At 42.9% G+C, this 20,677-nt stretch overlaps 1 protein-coding gene across 1 annotated transcript in view; it reads right to left on the bottom strand.

The window, feature by feature from the left end:
* Positions 1-683: 683 nt before the first annotated feature.
* The window catches only part of TMEM86A (transmembrane protein 86A), a 59,269-nt gene continuing 39,275 nt past the window's right edge, over positions 684-20,677 (bottom strand). Inside the window, exons 2-3 of the mRNA XM_060263227.1 lie at positions 12,893-13,157; positions 684-1,669 (exon numbers count right to left, since the gene is read on the bottom strand). Coding sequence (XP_060119210.1) covers positions 1,242-1,669; positions 12,893-13,157 — 693 coding nt within the window. The 3' untranslated portion in view covers positions 684-1,241. The remainder of the gene's footprint in view (positions 1,670-12,892; positions 13,158-20,677) is intronic.

The raw sequence follows: 20,677 nt of genomic DNA, 5'->3' as shown, positions 1-20,677 counted from the left end.
TTATGTGCATGTATATACAGAGATAGGTGCACAAGCAGATATACGTGGAAGCTCATTCACTTCTTTTGAAATAAATATTGTTCCCTGATAATCCATCAAACCCATAGCAGAAATAATAACTTGTTAATAATAGTTACAGGTCCAAAACATAAGCTAGTTCACAGTGACCCCAGCACCTGTTGCTTAATGTGCATTACTGCCAATGCTTTCTTTTACAATACATCAGCTTTGTTTTGGATTTTGTATATGGGGAGAAGACAAGATGACTCCAACAGTATAATTTAGCCAAGTTCTTACCAGGCAGAGTTAACAGCAGGTTTGACAAGCAGGTGGTTTCCACAGCCGATAAATTCAGCCAGCAATGCAGCTGGTGATTAGACCTGGAGAACACCAGCATGGAAAACATTCTTGCCTTCCATCTTCCAGTGCTCTAGTCTGAGATTATGCATGCTATAACCCGCCTGCTGGAAACATATATCATCTGCTTTAAACAAAAATAAAACTCTTTAACTTCCCATTTTTTTCTCCCAAGCCTGAGAAGATTGTTGCATTTTGTTGTTGCTGTTAAATCTGCAGAACTACAGATGCTCCACAGCATTCACATTCAAAACAAAAAAATAAAGGATTTAACAACCTATAAATAAATGGTTGTGTGAATCTGGAATTCAGGCTGGCTTGAAACAGGGATAACACAAGTTTTACTACCCACACAATTCTCACAAGTGCTCCAGCATCCTGACATGATTCAAGCCGGGGAAGGGGGGTTTTCTTGTGTAGATACACAATTATTTCACAGTTGTATTATAATGCACGCACAATGGGAACTTGGTCAGACAGCACTAAGGTTCATTTTCACATGACCTGATACATCCAGTGTCAAAGGCAAGGCTGTTAAATCCAAAGTACTGCCTACATCTTTTGTTGTTGTTGTTGTTATCCTTTGTCCCGAAATAAGCCTTCATCCTTTTGAAAAGTTCAGCACCAGTTTCAGTATTATACAAATACAGTGAAGTATTACAGAGGCCTCCCAAAGCTGCCAAGACAGAAAATGTCAGCTAGAAGGTATCATAATCTAAGCTTCCAGTGTGGCATCCACAATCCAGCCATCTGCATTGGAGGAGAACCAGCTAAACACTAAAGATAATGCAATCATCATTCCACCTAGAGAGATGAAAACCTCCCTCCCTGATGAATGCAGCTACAGTATCCTAGTGGAGTCTGAAAGTCTGCTGGCATCACATCTACTTCCTCTTTTTAAAGTCTTCTTCATCCCTGCTCTCCACAGCAGAAAGTGCAATGAGCATCTGAGCGGCATAGTATGTGGCCATAATGATGACCCGTGAATAGGGCACAGGAAAGCAAAATTTGTTGACTGCAATGGTCAGATCTGAGACCATGAAAAGCACGGAGCCGATGCAAGCGGAGAGCTTGGTCCAAGTCCAAAGGTCATTGCACAGCTGTACACCAGCCATGGCCCGCCAGCCCATAAAGCCTATCAAGGCAATGTAAACAGCTACCAGATAGGTGAATGGGCCTGAGAGGTAGGAGTATAGAAAGGTGTAGCCAAAGCTAGACACCGTGGCCATTGCCAGGCCAGCTTTCATGTCCAAAGGCTTCATCCCAAATGCCGAGGAGTACAGGATGTGTGTGATGGCAAACATCAACAAACCTGAGAGAAAAAGAATCAGAAAAACATGATCACAGTGCCTGATGTCTATCAAACTGTAATCCTCAAAATACAAACAGCAAAATCAAAAAAAGCTGTTATATTCAAAGACCTATGTGAGCAGCAATATTAATTATTAGCGATGGCTGTTCCATCTTGGTTAGCTGAATTCAGCAGAGAGATAAGGCACAGGCAGATGTTAAGGTATCTTAACTGTACTGCAATGCATATGGACTAGTATATTTTTATCATTGCCTTTATGATCAGGGTGTTACTCCAAGTTTATAGACTAAAACCACCACTAAGAAACAAGTGGGTTTTTTAGTAGGCCATGCATGAACAGCAAACTGAATTTGCAGACAGTTACATTTTTATTGTTAATCAGTAATCCTGAGTTGGAGTGAGGAATTAACAAAGAATGAAATAGATTGTATCCCCAGCCTATCACTCAACTGAGCAAAGTTGAAAGGCTCCATAGACTGGAGAAAGGCTTGTCTGAAGAAGGCTGGATCTATGCCAGGCTATCTTAGAACCAGCACAAGTCCTGAGATTTTGTTATGTCTAGCTGTTTCTCCACTAGCACATATTCACTATCCATTATCCCTTTTTTGCAATCAGTCACAAGCAGAACGGAGACGTTTAAAGAAGGTAAAAATAGTCACTAACTGGGTCTGCAAAAAATGGAGGGACAAGGAAAACACTGGATTGACAACAGCATCATTTACATCCTCTGTTAAACTTGAATGAATTAATGATACCTGTAGAGAAATGTCCTCCACCCTTGAATTCCGATTATTGTGATTACTGGAGCCAAACTCATAGCTGGTAGAATGGAAGGGGTTGGGGGAAGGATCAGTTGGGCTCTGATCGCAGAGTACTCAAACTCTTCTTTGTACTAATGACTCTAGCTGAAGCAGGACAGTGGCTTACCACCTCATACCATGGTAGAAGGTGACATCCATAGACAAACAGCCAAATTACTAGAATATTTTCTCTTCCTTGTGGCACAGAAATAACTCAATGACCTCAAGAAGGGAGGACTTTCCACAGGGTAGATTATAAATTCTCTGGACACAGAAAAGTTCTCTTACTCTTGCATCTTACTTTTCACTTGGGAGAACAAGCCATTAATAACAAAGCCTTACTGAGGGATTCCATCTTGTCCACATGGCCAGGGACAATGGGGAGAAGAAGACCCAAACCAGAGAACTACAGTACTGCTGAACTTTAAACTACTGCAACTTCAAGTGATGCTAGCCTGTCTAATTAGACATCATTTAGGATAAGTTCTGAGTGTAGAGAAAGGGGACTACATATTTGTTCCCTTGCTCCGCCTGAATGCTTAAACATATGTATTCTTTTATTAAATTCAGGGCTTTTTTTTTAGCAAGAAAACACAGGAACACAGTTCTGGCTGGCTTGGCATCAGAGGGTGTGGCCTAATATGCAAATGAGTTCCTACTGGATTTTTTCCACAAAAAAGCCCCAATTAAACTTTATATTTTGAATGCTCTAAGCCAGAGCTCTGGAAACACACCATGCCTATTTGGCCTTGCTATCTGAAGTGTGACAACACGGAGAGGAGGCGGATAAAGTTACCACCCACGGAACATGACAGCTTGAAACTGCAAAATTGTGCTAGATTGCCCCCATGTTAGCTTATTGGAGTGAAATCGGAAGACATGGCAACTAGGCAGAACCTCTAAACAGCAGTGCAGATACAGAGTGCTAGATATGCATCTCCATTAAGGAGAAGACACTCTCAGAGAATCCCGGTTTCCTCTGGCAGCCCCAAACAGCAAGAGAAGATGTGGCATCTCCTAGCAGAGATCTGGGATGACCACAGGGTTTACCAATGTTGTGGGGATTAACCCAAAGGAAAAGGAGCAGTTTGCTTGTCTGTTCTTTACAACACATATTTCATATGAAATAGCTAGTGAGGAAGACGTTTTCACTTCAGAGTTCCGAAGGGACAATACTGAAATAAAATGAGAGGATTGTAACTGCTCCTCAGTTCCCTACTTTCATTGTCAGATACAATTAACATATGATAAGGATAGCTGAAAAGCTTTAGAACAGGGTGTCAAATGTCCTGCTCATGGGCCAGATACAACCCCCCAAGCAACCTCCTTCTCCTGCTTCCTTTCCAGGGCTGCTCCTGCAGCTGCACCTCACCTTGCTTTTCCCCCCAGCTCCCACTGTGGTTTCCTGCTTCCTGCCTCTTTCCTCCCTCCTTCTCCCTTGCTGCTTCTCTCTCACACACAGGTACACGGAGAGCTCCGTGGCTGCTTCCCACAAGAGAGATACAAAGGTAACCCTGCCTCTCTGCCCCCCCCTCTCTTGTTACCTCTCTGCCTCCAACATCTCTTTATTTGGCTCTTTCTCTTTGCCTCTCTGCCCCTCTCTTTGGTTTTCTCTTTCTCTTCCTTTCTCTGTTTTTCTTTCATAAGAACACAAGAACATAAGAGAAGCCATGTTAGATCAGGCCAATGGCCCATCCAGTCCAACATTCTGTGTCACACAGCGGCCAAATATCTAACCCCTTCTTGAAGGTGGCTATGCTTGTGGACGCCACCACCTCCTGTGGCAGTGAATTCCACATGTTAATCACCCTTTGGGTGAAGAAGTACTTCCTTTTATCCGTTTTATCCGTTTCTGCCCCCATCTATTTGTCTCTCTGTCCCATCTCTTTGCCTCTCTGTCTGCCCCACTCTTTTTGCCTCTCTGCCTCTTTCTCTCTTCCCCTCTCTGTCTCTCTGCCCCTTTCTTAGCCTCTCTCTTTTTTGGATTGGTCCTTTTATCTTGGAGAGTGGAGTGATTTCAGGTGCCAAATGATAATAGCACACATTGATAAGGAGACAGAAAAAACTAGCTTTCAGTTCAGTCCAGGAGGATGCATTGTATTGAGCGTCATTATCAATTGCAGTTCAGCAGTTTCTCTTTCTAATCTCCCTTTGAAATTCTTAAGAGGTCAACAACTGAATGTTGTGGTTTCCAATGTCAGATTTATGTCCATTTATTCTTTGCATCCTCCCAGATACAATCTCCACACCTACTACCCCTCTAAATATGCACACCTGCATATCATACCCTTCCTTCCTTCCTTCCTTCCTTCCTTCCTTCCTTCCTTCCTTCCTTCCTTCCTTCCTTCCTTCCTTCCTTCCTTCCTTCCTTCCTTCCTTCCTAAAAAATGTAGAGTTGCTCACTACTTTAATCCTAGTAGGGCTTTTGGCTCACAAAATAGAAAGTTGGTTTATGAGACTCCAGAGCTTAAAGGGAACATTGGTTACAATTCATGGTCTTAGCCATGGCAACTCTCACAATCTCACTTGTATCTCATATGTATCTCCTTCCAAATTATAAAATGTATTTGAAGCAAAGGAAAACCCCACCCAAAATAAAATGAAAGCCATTCTGTTGATTCCACTTGTTAGAAATTGATTACCAAAAAGAGTAAACATAATACATTCTAGGAATAGGCACAAATCAGGAAAATGGAGGTTCATGGTTCAAGGAACCTCCATTGCCTTCAGAGTTCACTTCCAGTTGGGCAGCCTAACCCAGAAGTATACTCACACAGGTCAGGCCAGGCGACTGGGTGGCAGGCTCCACTGCCATTTAATTGCCTTTTAGATCTCACCTGGTTGGGCTCCAAAGGCATTTAAATGCCTTCAGAGTCTGCATGAACTCTCCATGAACCTCACAAACCTCCCACAGGGAGGGTTCAAGTGGGGGGCATGTTCTCCCAAACCCCAGCCTGGTTCATGCTCAAACCTCAGTTTGTTGTTTGGTTTGTGCCCATCCCTAATACATTCTCTTGAAAATGAAATTGACTGCATTTAGGAGTCTTGTCTTGAATACAGCCAAGAATGAGCCAGTGAGCTTTCTGTGAATTGTGCTCCCTAATGAAATGTCTTTGGCCCCCATAATGAAATCTGAAATGGTAGCTTTGGTTAATCACCTACTACTGAGGAAAGAAGGAAAGCAAAAGGCAAAGGTGGAAAGGAAAGATTCACCCAACTGAATGCGGATTTCCAGAGAACAGCAAGGAGAGATAAGGAGGCCTTCCTGAAGCAACAATGCAAAGCAATAGAGGAAAATAATAGAATGGGAAGAGACCTCTTCAAGAAATTGGAGAAATCAAGGGAAAGTTTCGTGCAAAGATGGCCATGATAAAAGACAAAAATGGTAGGGACCTAACAGAAGCAGAAGAGATCAGGAAGAGGTGGCAAGAATACACAGAAGAATTATACAAGAAGGATCTCAGTGTCCTTGACAATCATGACAGTGAAATCGATGACTTTGAGCCACACATCCTGGAGAGTGAAGTCAAATGGGCTTTAGAAAGCATTACTAACAACAAAGCAAGCAGAGATGATGGTATCCCAGTTGAGCTATTCAAAGTCCTAAAAGATGATGCTGTTAAAGTGATGCACACATTATGTCAACAAATTTGGAAAACACAACAGTGGCCACAGGATTGGAAAAGATCGGTTTATATTCCAATCCCAAAGAAGGGTAACGCCAAGGAATGTTCAAACTATCGCACCATTGCACTCATTACACATGCCAGCAAGGTCCTGTTAAAGATCCTACAAGCTTGGCTTCAGCAGTATGTAGATCGGGAACTACCAGAAGTTCAAGCTGGTTTTCGGAGAGGTAGAGTAACTAGAGATCAAATTGCCAACATTCGATGGATTATGGAGAAAGCACGGGAGTATCAGAAAAATGTCTATTTTTGCTTCATTGACGATGCTAAAGCCTTTGATTTTGTGGATCACAACAAAATGTGGCAAGTCCTTAAAGAGATGGGAGTACCAGACCACCTTACATGTCTCCTGAGAAACCTGTATAAGGGTCAAGAAGCAACTGTCAGAACGTGATATGGAACAACTGATTGGTTTAGAATAGGAAAAGGAGTTCAACAAGGATGTATATTGTCACCCTGCTTATTTAATTTATATGCAGAGTACATCATGCGGAATGCTGGCCTGGAAGAAGCACAAACCGAAATTAAGATTGCTGGGAAAAACCTCGGATATGCAGATGATACTACTCTAATGGCAGAAAATGAGGAGGACCTAAAGAACCTTTTGTTGAGGGTGAAAGAGGAGAGCACAAAAGTAGGCTTGAAACTCAACATCAAAAAAACTAAGATCATGGCATCTAGCCCCATCAAACCTTGGCAAATAGAAGGGGAAGACATGGAAGTAGTGACAGACTTAACATTTCTGGGATCCAAGATCACTGCAGAAGGTGACTATAGCCATGAAATTAAAAGACGTTTGCTCCTTGGGAGGACAGCTATGGCAAACCTGGACAGTATAATAAAAAGTAGAGACATCATCCTGCCAACAAAAGTCCGTATAGTCAAAGTGATGGTATTCCCAGTAGTAATGTATGGCTGTGAGAGTTGGACCATAAGGAAGGCCGAGTGCAGAAGAATAGATGCTTTTGAGATGTGGTGCTGGAGAAGACTCTTGAGAGTCCCTTGGACTGCAAGAAGATCAAATCAGTCAGTCCTAAGGGAAATCAACCCAGACTGTTCACTGGAAGGTCAGATGCTGAAGCTGAAGCTCAAATACTTTGGCCACCAAATGAGAAGGAAGCACTCCCTGGAGAAGACCCTGGTGCTGGGAAAGACAGAAGGCAAAAGAAGAAGGGGATGGCAAAAGATGAGATGGCTGGAGAGTGTTACTGATGTAACAAACACGAATTTGAGCAGACTTCGGAGGATGGTGGAAGACAGGAGGGGTCTCAAAGAGTCGGATTCGATTGTGCGACTGAACAACAAAACTTATCATCTATAGAAACTATGGATTGATGGGCTTTCTGAGAGGAAGTGGAGTGGGGAAAGGACAAAGCAGGCTTTGCTATTCAACTCTTCTGAAATTTGATCTCACCACGTTTTCTAGTGAGCTGCAGTGGCAATTACCCACAAGGTATTTTTAGATAATTGAATCCATGGTTTCATAAATACTGGAAGAGGTAAAGTCAGTGGCCAAAGCTTTGATAGAGGTCAGTGAGACATATACCAAACAAGACTGGTGCTAAAATGACTGCGAAGAGATTTTTTAAAGTTAAATTTGCAGATTTTTTTTTTTACAATTCCAAAACAAATAATGAAATACAGATAAACAAGGGTTGGAATCCAGACACCTTTTCTACTGGGGAGAAAGGAAGGAAAGATTCTCTTTGGCCACCAAAAATGGCTACACTGAAAATCATGGAACCCATGGAATGTGAGACTGAGTGAAAAAACTGACTGCATCCAACCCTTCCTGTTTGCCACAGAGAAAAGCAAGAGCTCATTGTTTTTCATCCTCATCATAGCTTGTTAAAACAGATCCTGCTTCTGCGAGGTAAGTAGCTCATGATGTGTCAGCAAGTTTACCACTGCTGTGCTAAATACATATCCTAACACCCATTCACTCCTTTGCCCACAAGGTGAAGCTTTTTTCGGACAGGCTATGGAAAGGATTTCCTTCTCTTGTTCACTGAGTCATGCTGTACCTGGGGCTAAATGTCACAATCCCTCTCTTTTCAAAGGAGGGTTACTGGAGAAAACTTTAGGCTCCAAACAGGCAGAAGTTGCAATGTGACATTAGATGGTTCCTGATTTTCTAGGGGGCTTCTCTATCAGTGGATACCCCTACTCAGTTAGATAAGCTGCCATAGCTTCAGTTTACATCCTTTTCAAAAAGTTGAAAGTGGTAATTTAGAGACACCACTACCCGTGGCTTGTACATTTGGGCTTGGAAGCAGACAACAGATTTACAGAGAGCTGGAGGTGGTCTGATTGGTCTATTGCTAAGGGCGCACTTGCACATAGCATTTCTTTTCTCTCCCACATTGTTAATTGGCACTCACATTGTGATGCGATCAGGCTGTCAAGTCTGGCATTGGGGGCTGGGCCAACCAAGGGCCCCCCCATCAATCTAATGCTCAATCTAATGCGAATAATTAAATCCAATGGTTGGGATTCTGGTAGACAACACAGATCTGAGAAAAGCCCCAGGTTTGCAGCAAATCTGAGGTTTTTTTTTTAAACCACTTCAGGTTTTTAAAACAAAAACAAAATAAGAGTAGCAGATCCTGTTGCTTTATGAAATGAATGCTCTCAGTGGAAGTTGCTAGGCAACCATAAGGGTATTGCCAGCCTTCAAGGCTTTGGTTCTGTCAGTAAAAGGCAGGGGAACAGGGCAAGGAGAAGCGTCCTGTTTTGGCCTTTGAGGGAGGACTCATCAGGGCCAGGCTCACATCAACCCCCAGGATACTTGCTACCAAGCAATTGCCATGACTTATCCAGGCCTGACTGCTCACTATTTTTCAACAGCAGCCACCACTTGAAAATCAGTGTCATGTAGTGGTTAGAGTTTCAGATTACAACCTGGAAAACTGAAGTTTGAATCACCATTCTGCTGTGGAAATAGGGTTCCCAGGTCTGATGATTGCACCAGTAGGAGAGGTACTTTCTGGGAATCTGGGTGAAGCACCACAATGTCACCATCAAACAGGGACACTCTGTTTTTGGGCAAAACTCTATGGTAAAATTGCCCCTGAACCATAGAGTTTTGCCCAAAAACAGAGTGTCACTGTGTGATATTACTAACGTGATGATCACCATCTTCAAGTATTTGAAGGGCTGTCATATAGAGGATGGTGTGGAATTGTTTTCTGTGACCCCAGAAGGTAAGACCAGAACCAATGGGTTGAAATTAAATCAAAAGAGTTTCCGGCTCAACATTAGGAAGAACTTCCTGACCGTTAGCGCGATTCCTCAGTGGAACAGGCTTCCTCGGGAGATGGTGGGCTCTCCTTCCTTGGAGGTTTTTAAACAGAGGCTAGATGGCCATCTGACAGCAATGGGCGGAGCATCTGACAGCAATGGACCCTGTATGGGCGGAGAGCCTATTTTGGCTCGCCCTCGGGGCTTGATGGATCCGGAACAGTTCCAAATAGCCCTGAGGGATCCCTGGCCCACTGGTAATTCCCTCGATGACCTGGTAGAAGTCTGGCAAGGCCAGCTATCCAGGGCTATCAACGAAATTGCACCCCGGCGCCCTCTGCGCCCTCGTATGAAGCTGGCCCATGGTACATCTTGGAGTTGCGCCAGCTGAAACAAGGGCTCAGACGACTAGAGAGGCGGTGGAGGCATACTCAGGACGAAGTGACGAGAACATCCTATAGAACGTTTATGAAGTCATATGAGATGGCAGTCAAGGCTGCAAAGAAAGAATACTTTGCAGCCAAGATTGCATCTGCAAAGTCGCGCCCAGCACAATTGTTTAGGGTAATTGGGGATCTCATAACATTGCCACAAGGCAAACCAAACGTTAGAGAATTAGAGATAGGCTGTGAGGCATTTGCGAAATACTTTGCAGATAAAATCTCGTCACTCCGCCAAGACCTGCCTATCACATTAGATACAGTAAGTGAAATTGAGGCTCCGCGCCTGTCTTCGGATTTAATGCTGGACCACTTCGACCCACTCAGCCTGGAGGAAGTCGATGGAATCCTCTCTGCTGCTCGCCCAACAACATGCGATTTGGACCCTTGCCCCTCTTGGCTGATTAAATCTTGCCAGAGGGAGCTTGGATGCCCTTTACGGGGCATCATAAATAGATCCCTCTTAGAGGAGCGTTTTCCAACTCCTTTGAAAGAGGCCTTGGTCCGCACCCTCTTGAAAAAATCTACAGCAGACCCGGCCGAATTGGCAAACTACCGACCGGTGTCTAATTTACCATTTTTAGGTAAACTTATCGAGAGGGCAGTGGCGTTGCAACTACAGAGATTTCTAGATGACGCTTCTGTCCTAGGCCCATGCCAGTCTGGTTTCCGGCCGGGCCACGGGACGGAGACAGTCCTGGTCGCCTTGGCGGATGACCTCCAGCGGCAACTGGATCGAGGCGGGGTAGCAGTGCTGATGTTATTAGATCTTTCGGCTGCATTTGATACAGTCGACCGTCAGCTGCTGATTCACCGCCTCGCCGACATAGGGGTTAGGGGGTTGGCCTTACAATGGCTCTCCTCCTTCCTCATGGGTCGGGGACAAAGGGTGGCGATTGGGAGTGAACGATCCCAGAGGCGCACACTAGATTGTGGGGTGCTCCAGGGAGCAGTTCTCTCCCCAATGTTATTTAATATCTATATGCGCCCCCTTGCCCAGATTGCCTGGAGGTTTGGGCTGGGTTGTCATCAATATGCAGATGACACCCAGCTCTATCTGCTAATGGACGGCCAGCCCGCCTCCGCCCCGGGGAACCTAGACCGGGCTTTACAGGCTGTTGCAACGTGGCTTAGACTGAGTGGGCTGAAGTTGAATCCAGCGAAGACAGAGGTTCTCTGTGTGGGTCGTGGCACTCTGGGGAAGGAAATATCTCTCCCGACCTTTGACGGTGCGCCGCTGAAGGCGGTGCAACGGGTGAAGAGTTTGGGTGTTTTACTGGAGCCTTCATTATCAATGGAGTCCCAGATAACAGCCACTGCCAAGTCAGCACTCTTCCATTTGAGGCGGGCAAGGCAGTTGGCCCCTTTCCTAGAGCGTCGGGACCTAGCAACGGTGATCCATGCAACGGTCACCTCAAGACTGGACTACTGTAACGCCCTCTACATGGGGCTGCCTCTGTGCCGGACCCGGAAGTTACAACTAGTGCAGAATGCGGCGGCCAGGCTGTTGCTTGGTCTCCCAAGATGGGAACATATACAGCCGGGGCTACGCGAACTGCACTGGTTACCGATTGTATACCGGGTCCAGTACAAAGTGCTGGTCATTACCTTTAAAGCCCTATATGGCCGAGGACCGGCCTACCTGAGGGACCGTCTCTCCCCGTATGAGCCCCAGAGAGCACTGAGGTCAATAGGAAAAAACAGATTGACTACCCCGGGGCCAAAAGAAATTAAACTCCAGAACACCCGCACACGGGCCTTTTCTTTCGCGGCCCCACACCTTTGGAATCAGCTCCCAGAGGAGGTGCGGGCCCTGCGGAACCTCGATCAGTTCCGCAGGGCCTGCAAGACTACCCTCTTCAAACTGGCGTTTATGAATAGATGAACCACAAGTACATAATAAGGAAATATCCGCCATCAATACCAACTGACAGATAGCGTCAAAGATAATACCACGGTAGACTTAATTTAATGTAATTAGATTAACAATGGTTTAATTAATGTATTAATGTGTTTTAAGGCCAATTTAACGTATACTAATGTAATGTTTTATTAATGTATTGTTATTTTTATGTTGATGTTAGCTGCCCTGAGCCCGCTTCGGCGGGGGAGGGCGGGATACAAATAAAATTTTACTTACTTACTTACTTACTAATGAAGATCCTGTGAATTTAGGGGGAGATGTTTGTGAGTTTCCTGCATTGTGCAGGGGGTTGGACTAGATGACCCTGGATGTCCCTTCCAACTCTATGATTCTATGAATGGCACATTCTGCTGCCTCTTGCGGGCACTTCTCCCATCAAGAAATGAGACTGACCAGAAGATCAGTGCAGGGAATAAAGCCTTGACTCTTTTGTGCACTTTTTAAAAAACTGACATCGATAGGACTAAAAGAAACATGCAAGAGTGCTATCTCTTCCCCGCCACCACCACCCCATAGGTACAAGTAGTAGGGGAGAGAGGGGAACTGTGATGGGGAAACTGATGGATACTATGTGCCCAGCAGTCCATGAAGTTTGTTATTACTGTTTCTCCACTGGCAGCAAAGGAGATGAAAAACATGTTGCATCTGACTACAGGCAGGAGTAGGAGGATGGGACAGGGGACTGCCATTCTCAGCAGTGGCTCTATGACATCCCTAATGTCCTCTTCTCTTTCCCCAGGTTTTGGAGTGAATTGTAATGCTTCAGTAATCCACCTGCCATTTTGTTCCTATATGTCCTAGATCAGCACATCTAGCCCCCTCAAGTCACCTATCACTCATAGAAATCCCATGTCCTCTCCAGCACTGATCAAAAATGTATTGGAGACTACATTCAGAGGGAATCTGGGAGAGTGGTCAAAAGCTGCTATTTACACGGCAAAAAGATGTGCATAAAAAACATACAACATGATACTTTTCTTCTACCTGCCACCACCAGCCACTTCTTGCTGCATTTCTTGTCATGCTGTTTTTCAAACATTTGTGTTATTTCCATGTTATTTCCATGCTCAGTCTCTTAAAAGACACTACATACATGGCAAATACGTGACTTTAGCAATAGGAAAACCACTGACCATGAACAAAGTAGCCTTGTTCTTGCCAGATGAGGAAGGCATCTCCTAGAGCTGAGAATATCAGGCCAGCTAAGATCCTACAGGCACTGCGATGGGCCATCAGAAAATTGATCCCATGAGCCAGCAGGAAGACCCATAGGCAGAAGATAGGCAGACACTTGATGAGGGCACTGAACCAGGAAGGGCTGGAAGTCGGCAGCCAAAGGACAAAATAAACACAAGTGGCTTTGAAAAAGGGCACAAGCTTTGGCCCTTCACTCTTCACCTAGAAGAAAGAAAAAGGGAGTTGTAAGAGGGTTTTAAAAAAATCCATTTAATCAGCAGAGTCCCTCCCTCCCCCGCCCCAGACTGTAAACAACATTGCCCAGTGGTTCCTCCTGGCTTTAAAAGCCCACTTCCCTTTTCCTTCAAGAATCCTGCTGACCACCCAAAATTACAAGAACAAAGGAAACCTGAACTTTACCACACTTTTTCAATGCCATCAACTGTACAATCTAGAAACTTTTCTGAGCCTCCAAGGGCTTAAAGAGATTTTCATTTATTCCCTGTAAAGCACAAAAGCCCTGGAAATCAATCTTACTCATTATATGGATTTTCAAAGAGTAAGACTGCCTGAGGCAGTTTCAGTTTTAAGGGGAAAAAGTACAAAATCTCTGGTATGCTGAAGAATACTGATTTCTGAAAATCACACTTTTACAGCTTTTCTGTTTTATTTTGTGCTTAACTTTGGGAACCCTCTGCTAAGCACATGTTTTGCTTGCGGAAAGCCCCAACTTTAATTCCTGGCGCCGCCAAATTTTAAAAAAGGATATAAGGTGCATGAAGAAAGGTCTACTGCAGATACATCAGCCTTGCAAATAACCTACCTGGAGGTTTGTTGGCATGAAAGGATGCTTTCAGGTTGCATTTTTTTAAAAAAAACATACTTTTTAAAGCTCAGCTGCCATCATAAATAAAGAATTTCAGATCTGTATCCACTTAAATACATTCAAACAAATGTTGGCATTTGGTAGTCATGGTAATCATTCTGCATTTGGATCAGTATATGTGCTTGCCCTAGCAAAGTGAATATTTATTTATTTAAAACATTTTAATGATACCTTTTCCACCGGATCAGGGTCTAAAAGGCAGCGAACATAAAGAAAAATTGATTTTTGAGAATTAAAATGCATTTAAAATTATAAAATAATTAAAACACATAAACACACAGCACCAGAAGGAGGGCCACTAACTGTTATTGGGAGCATGCCAGATGAAACCCAACAGTCTTCACCTGCTGGCAAAAGACCCTGAGGGCGTTTTCGCACTCACCTTAATCAGCAGCGACCCCCTCTTCAACCAGTTTCCGTTTGCGCCGCAAAAGCGCCGGGACTTTCCGGCTCTTCCGGGTGCTCCGCGGCAATTAGTGCGAATTAGTGTGAAGAGGGGCGTCGCTGCTGATTAAGGTGAGTGCGAAAATGCCCAAAATCTCCCTAAGGAGTAGGGTTGCCAGGTTCTACCTTGCAAAAACCAACAACTTGGGATCACAGTTCATTATTGAAGACAATACAAAGAACAAACATGGTGATATACAGGCTACAATGTTTAGTAACTTTAGGAGTCATATAAATCTTTTGTATATATTATATTATATTATATTATATTATATTATATTATATTATATTATATTATATTATATTATATTATATTATATTATATTATATTATATTATAAAAAATGCAACTTTACAAAGAGGGTTCATCCACAACATTACAAGAAACGTCAATCCCAATGAGCATGCAGATATAAGCTCATTTCGTCTTGTTCAAAGACTTCCTCAGGAGTATTCCTATTTCCTTCAAGGGTTATCAGCCACTTTACAATTCATTATTAATATTTTCTGCAGCGTCTTTACTTTCTTCAAAAATTTCTTCACTCCAAGGCAGCAGTTCTAGGTATCTTAAGTGGAACTAACTTTTCAGTAAACATGCATAAGATTGGGCTGGAAGTCTATAGAATGGTTTTATATAAGTTCCACACTGGGAGCCCATGCAAATGTTTGGGGGGAGGGGGGAGAAGCCTATGGTATACTTCCTGGCCTGGGGGTTGAAAAACAAGGTATTTCCAGGAAAAGCCATCATAAATACAATCATTTAGGAGAGTTTAATTTGGACAAGGCTCTGGGCTGTACAATAGAACCCTGGGCACTTTCCCACTATCTCCATGCAATCATTTAATTTAATCCTGTAAATGTTTGCACTTTGTGTTGATGTTTCAAAAGCAAAATATTTTTATTAGCACTTAAAATCAGCCTATTAAAATTCCATGCTGACCTCCTCAACTGTGGTAATTTCTGTCATTTAACAGTTGCATATTGGCAAAAGGCTTAATTGGTCAGCTGTTTTATCGTGGTGAATTTGCTTCTCAGTCTTCAGAAAGCAATGAACTACTGGATTGGTTACTAATGGAGTATTTGGTCTCATATATGAACTTTGGAAGCAAATCAGCCATGCCCCATCCAAGCAAGCTCCAGTTCAATATCCACTAATCATGTCATTTTTATGAATGGGCTGGAAGACATTTAACTCATTCAAGCAGGAACATGTTCAAATAAACTAAATTGCTATTTTTGACACAGGACAACTTCAATTCAAATACTCAAGCTGAAATTCTATTATATGCTTGGTAAACAATATATCATTTCAGTTGAAGTATTGAGACACTGGAGAACCCAGGAGAGAGTTTAAGGAGCCAGACATTGAGGTGGTTTCCAAGTTCCTTATTCAGGTTCCTCTTACCCAGTGTTAGACATTATCTAGTATGTATTATAAGAGAGTGGAATAATGTTTATAGAATGCAAGAAAGGGAAAGAACCTTATGGAACAACATGTCCAATATCGTGCAGCAAAATTTGACAAACCATAAAATAAATACTGAATGTACAGATATCCAAGATTTCCTTAACAATCCCCAGAGAAGGGGATTCTATATTTTTCCTGAGCAATGTGTTTCATTTACCAAGTATTCCCACCATTAGGAAGTACCTCCTGGTTTTGACCACGAATCTGCTTTCCTACACCATGAGTCCAATTGCTCCTTTTATTATTCTCTCAGAAGGCTGTGTGAACTATTATTCTCCTCCCTGTTTCTGACATGGCATTTTAGAACAAGGGAAACAGTTATTATGCTATCACATTCACTTAGCAGCATTTGTAAAATAACCCAAGAATATCCAACTCCTTTGGCTTTTCCTAGGGTTGCTGGGTCCCCCCTGGCTGCCAGTGGAATTATGGAGGTATGGTTGCCAAATCCAGGTTGAGAAACTCTTGGGAATTTGGGGATGGAACCTGGAGAGGACAGAGACCTCAGAGGAGTACAATGCCACAGAGTCTATCCTCCAAAGCACCTGTTTTCTCCAGGGGAACTGATCTCTCTAGTGTGGAGATGAGCTGTAGTTCCAGGTGAGAGTGACAATGTGGGGAGGCTGAAAGAGTGATGAGGTGGGGGTGCAAAGAGAGAGGGGCGGGAGAGAGATGGGACAAAGGGGCAGAATGAGAGACCTTTAGGTAGGGGCAGGCCTCAGATTCAGTAGGAGCTCACAGGAGCACAGCTCCTGAACCTTTCTGAAAGTTCCACCTCCTCCTTCTGAGAGTTCCACCTCCTTATCAATTGAATAGTATGTGAAGCTGCATAACAATCCCTGGATGAGCTCCATCACCTATTTCTCTACAAAATAACCCCTGGGTAAGGGACAGAAAAAGAAAGAGTGATGCAATGGGGCAGAGAGAGTAACAGGCATGGGAGAAAGAGTTCGAGAAAGGGAGGCAGGATGAAGAAAGAGTGAGAGGCGGACAAGTAGGGGACGAGACCAGGAAACAAAGGTTTTGGGGGAATGCCCCCTCTCTGCAAGTTTCTTGCAGGTCCTGACTTGTTACAACTAACAGCCAATAGTGGACCTATTTTTTAAAAGCTTGTCTAATCAATTTTTAAAGCAATCTAAGCTAGTGGCTACCACTACTTCCTGTGGCAGTGAGCTTCACAAATGTATTATATACTGTGTGAAGAAGTACTTTTCTTTCTTGTCTTTACTGTCCAACAACTTCATTAGGTGCCCTCAAGTTCTAAAAGTGTGGCAGAGGGTGAAAACATTCTCTCTATCCACTTTCTCCATCCCATTCATAATCTTATAAATCTCTGCAGGATTTTTTTAAAGCAGGAACACATAGGAACACAGTTCCAGCTGGCTTAGTGTCAGGGGGTGTGGCCTAATATGCAAATGATTCCTGCTGGGCTTTTTCCATAGAAACAATGTGCAAAACAATAGTGACATCAGGGGGTGTGACCTAATATGCAACTAAGTTCCTGCTTGTCTGTTTCTACAAAAAAGCCCTGAACCTCTGCCATACCCCTACTGCCAGACAACCTTTTTTCCCCTAATCTGAAAAGCACCCACTCTTCAGGTTTTCCTCAAAATGAAAGCACCCTCCACCTTGATCATTTTGGTTACCTACTTCTGCACTTTTCCATCTCCACAGTATTTTTTTAGAGATGCAGTGATCAGCTATATATGGTATTCCATTTTTATGAGAGCAAGTAGTGTAGACCAGAGTAGTGACAGATAAAGCCAGGAGATTTACAGAATTCAGGGGGGGGGGGGACCATCTTGGTCATAGAAATTCCTTCTAGATAGAGGAGTCTTATGTATTAAATTACAGTCTGGTTCCCTATGTAAGAGTTTGGTCAGTAGCAGCTTTCTTGCTCTGCTCTGGTATCTCCAATATGTTTTACCTAGGCAGTATAATAAAAAGTAGAGACATCACCCTGCCAACAAGTCCATATAGTCAAAGCAATGGTATTCCCAATAGTAATGTATGGCCATGTGAGTTGGACCATAAGGAAGGCCAAACACAGAAGAATAGATGCTTTCAAGCTGTGGTGCTGGAGAAGACTCTTGAGAGTCCCTTAAAAAGTCAGTCCTAAAGGAAATCAACCCTGACTGTCCCCTGGAAGGTCAGATGCAGAAGCTGAAGCTCAAATACTTTGGCCACCAAACAAGAAGGGAGCACTCACTGAAGAAGACCCAGATGTTGAGAAAGACAGAAGGCAAAAGAAGAAGGGGATGGCAAAAGATGAGATGGCTGGACAGTGTTACTGATGTAACTAACATGAATTTGAGCAGACTTTGGAGGATGGTGGAAGACAGAAGGGCCTGGTGTGATTTGGTCCATGGGGTCACAAAGAATTGGACTCAACTGTGCAACTGAACAGCAACTAACAAAATTGGTTCTTATCATGACAACTTGGCAAGTTTTCTTGCCTAGGTTTAACCAATGGGACATAAAATGGGAAGGGAAATATAATTTCTCCTCCTCCCACCCACTGGCCGCTGCTCAACCTTCACTTGCCCCCCCTACTCATTCACTCATTTCTTCCTCACTTTTACTCACTCAACCACCTGCCCAATCTTTCGTCCTGGCTGCCCCCTCTCTGAATGACTATTTCCTTTCTCCTGCCATAGTCCTTTTCCTCCCCTGACCAATTGCTATCTCTTCTCACCCACACTCTTCCTTGATGCTTTCTTCCATGTGCCCCTTGTTCCCCCTTCTACACACTTCTCTCCTTGCATCATTCCAGGTGTTGAACACCATTTGTAGTTGTTTTGGCAACCCTAAATACCATTTAAAGGATTTTTTGTGGCCTCTGCATATGCACAGAAGTTGCAGTTTACTTTTTTGGTTGTTACCTATTTGAGCTTTTTTATCCCCTAAATATTTACCTGTCTTTAAAAATAAAACTGACCTTTTTGCAAGTCAAAAAACATGTTTTCCCACTAAGCTTTCTTATACATGGATAGCCACACTGAGCAAATTGTTTTACCTGACTGGTGCATGTTTTGGGGGGAGTGTTATATTTGAATGCATCTAAATGAATCTGTAGTTATGTTTCACCCAGTTGCTTGTTCTGTTGAATCCGTTCAGCTTCTTGTATTAGCTTACTTGATGTAAAACTTAGTTCCAGTTTAGCCTTGTGTGAGTGTCTTTATGGGAGATTTTACTACCACTGCAAATATCTTAGAACTAGTGATGGAGGTGAGGTTGAAAAGGGCTTATTATTATTATTAGTTTATTTATATTCCGCCCATTCCCCCATTTGGGGGCTCAGAGCAGAGTACATCAAATAGGATAAAATCACAATAAAATTATAATAAAACCAAGTAGAGATGCAGTGATCAGCCGTATATGGTATTCCATTTTTATGAGAGCAAGTAGTGTAGACAAAGGTACAGAACTGCAAGTAGCAGGGAAACAAGAGATGGCTGGCTGTGTTGGATAAATGGAGGTCTTTAATGTGGCTGGAGAAGACTGGCCTACTTATATTGAAAGACTGGAACAGTACTTTGAAGTTAATGAGATTTTTCCAGAAAAACATCTAGCTGCACTGTTAAGCATTGTGGGAGGGAAAACCTACAGCCTTGTTTATAATTTGATTGCACCAAAGAAGTCTGGAAGTTAGTCTTTTAAAGAAATAGTGCAAATTGTTCAGCAACACTTACCACCCAAGTCCCTGGTTATAGGAGAAAAATTTAGATTTAGATTTCACAAAAGGCACCAGCTTGAAAATGAATGTTTTTAACATTTAAAAAAACCTATTTTAGAATATTGTGGTTTCAAGGAAGAACTTAATGATGCATTGACAAATTTGTATGCGGTTTCATAGCAAGAGTATACAAAAGAGTCATCTAACTAAGGAAAATCTTTTAAGCATGCAGTAGAAATCAGAGTAGCAATGGAGACCGCAGCTTGGGATGGAGTGGAGCCCTAAGAGTGCTAAAGATTAATCAAGGCTGCACAAAATGGCTGCTGAACAAACAAAGGAACATCTTGCTAGAGCCACCTGTCCATGTTACAGATGTGAGAATGATTCCCACTTCCCTATTAACCACAGATTCAAATATGCATACTGCAGGAAGTGCAATAAAAAGAGTCATATTCAGAAAGCATCTGGTATAATGAAGAATGAAATAAAATTTACACTGTGGCATAAGATAAAAAAATGTTAAAATCCATACAGTGGTTACAGATACAGGTAGTAACTCAGACTGCAAAGGTGGTATAACAAGAGATATTGACAAATCGGCTTTATGGCTAACACCAGCAGTAGCTGGAAAAGTGCTAAAAATAGAATTGGACACAGAGGCTGCAGTGTCACTTATCTCACATGCTGAATAAAAAAAAAAATCTTTTGCTGATGTTAAAATGCACAAAACACCCCTCATGTTGAAGACATACATCAGAGAAAAAATAGTGCCCCTGGGTGTGATATGCATTGATGTGGAATACAATAACAACAGAAGTTTATTTGATTTATATGTTGTCTGGAAGGTTGGTCCAGCATTGTGGGGATATGAATGGTTACAGAGATTCCCCTTCAACTGGAAATTCATAAAGATACTGAATACTGACTCTCACAAACCAGCTACCAAAGTCCAGGACAAATTGGAAGATATTTTAAATCAAGCATCAGAAGTTTTTAAAGATAATGTAGGCACTCTGAAGGGTATAAAAGTGAGATTGATGTTAGCTAACAATGAACAGCTGAGGAGGTTTCGTAAAGTCAAACCTATCCCTTAACAGCATTCGTCCTAAGGTGGACATTGAATTAGAGTGCTTGGGAAAGGAAGGAGTACTTTACATGGTAGCCTGGAGTGAATGAGCTACTCCCATAGTTGCTAAAAAAATGGGGCAGTATGGAACTGTGGGGACTTTAAGGGTACCATAAATTCCCTGTTAAAAGATGGAAACTTAT

The sequence above is a fragment of the Heteronotia binoei genome, chromosome 21 (genome assembly GCF_032191835.1).
Source record: "Heteronotia binoei isolate CCM8104 ecotype False Entrance Well chromosome 21, APGP_CSIRO_Hbin_v1, whole genome shotgun sequence".
NCBI classification, from domain to species: domain Eukaryota; kingdom Metazoa; phylum Chordata; class Lepidosauria; order Squamata; family Gekkonidae; genus Heteronotia; species Heteronotia binoei.
Note: the sequence above shows the minus strand (reverse complement) of the source record. Positions and strands in the feature narration are given on the sequence as shown.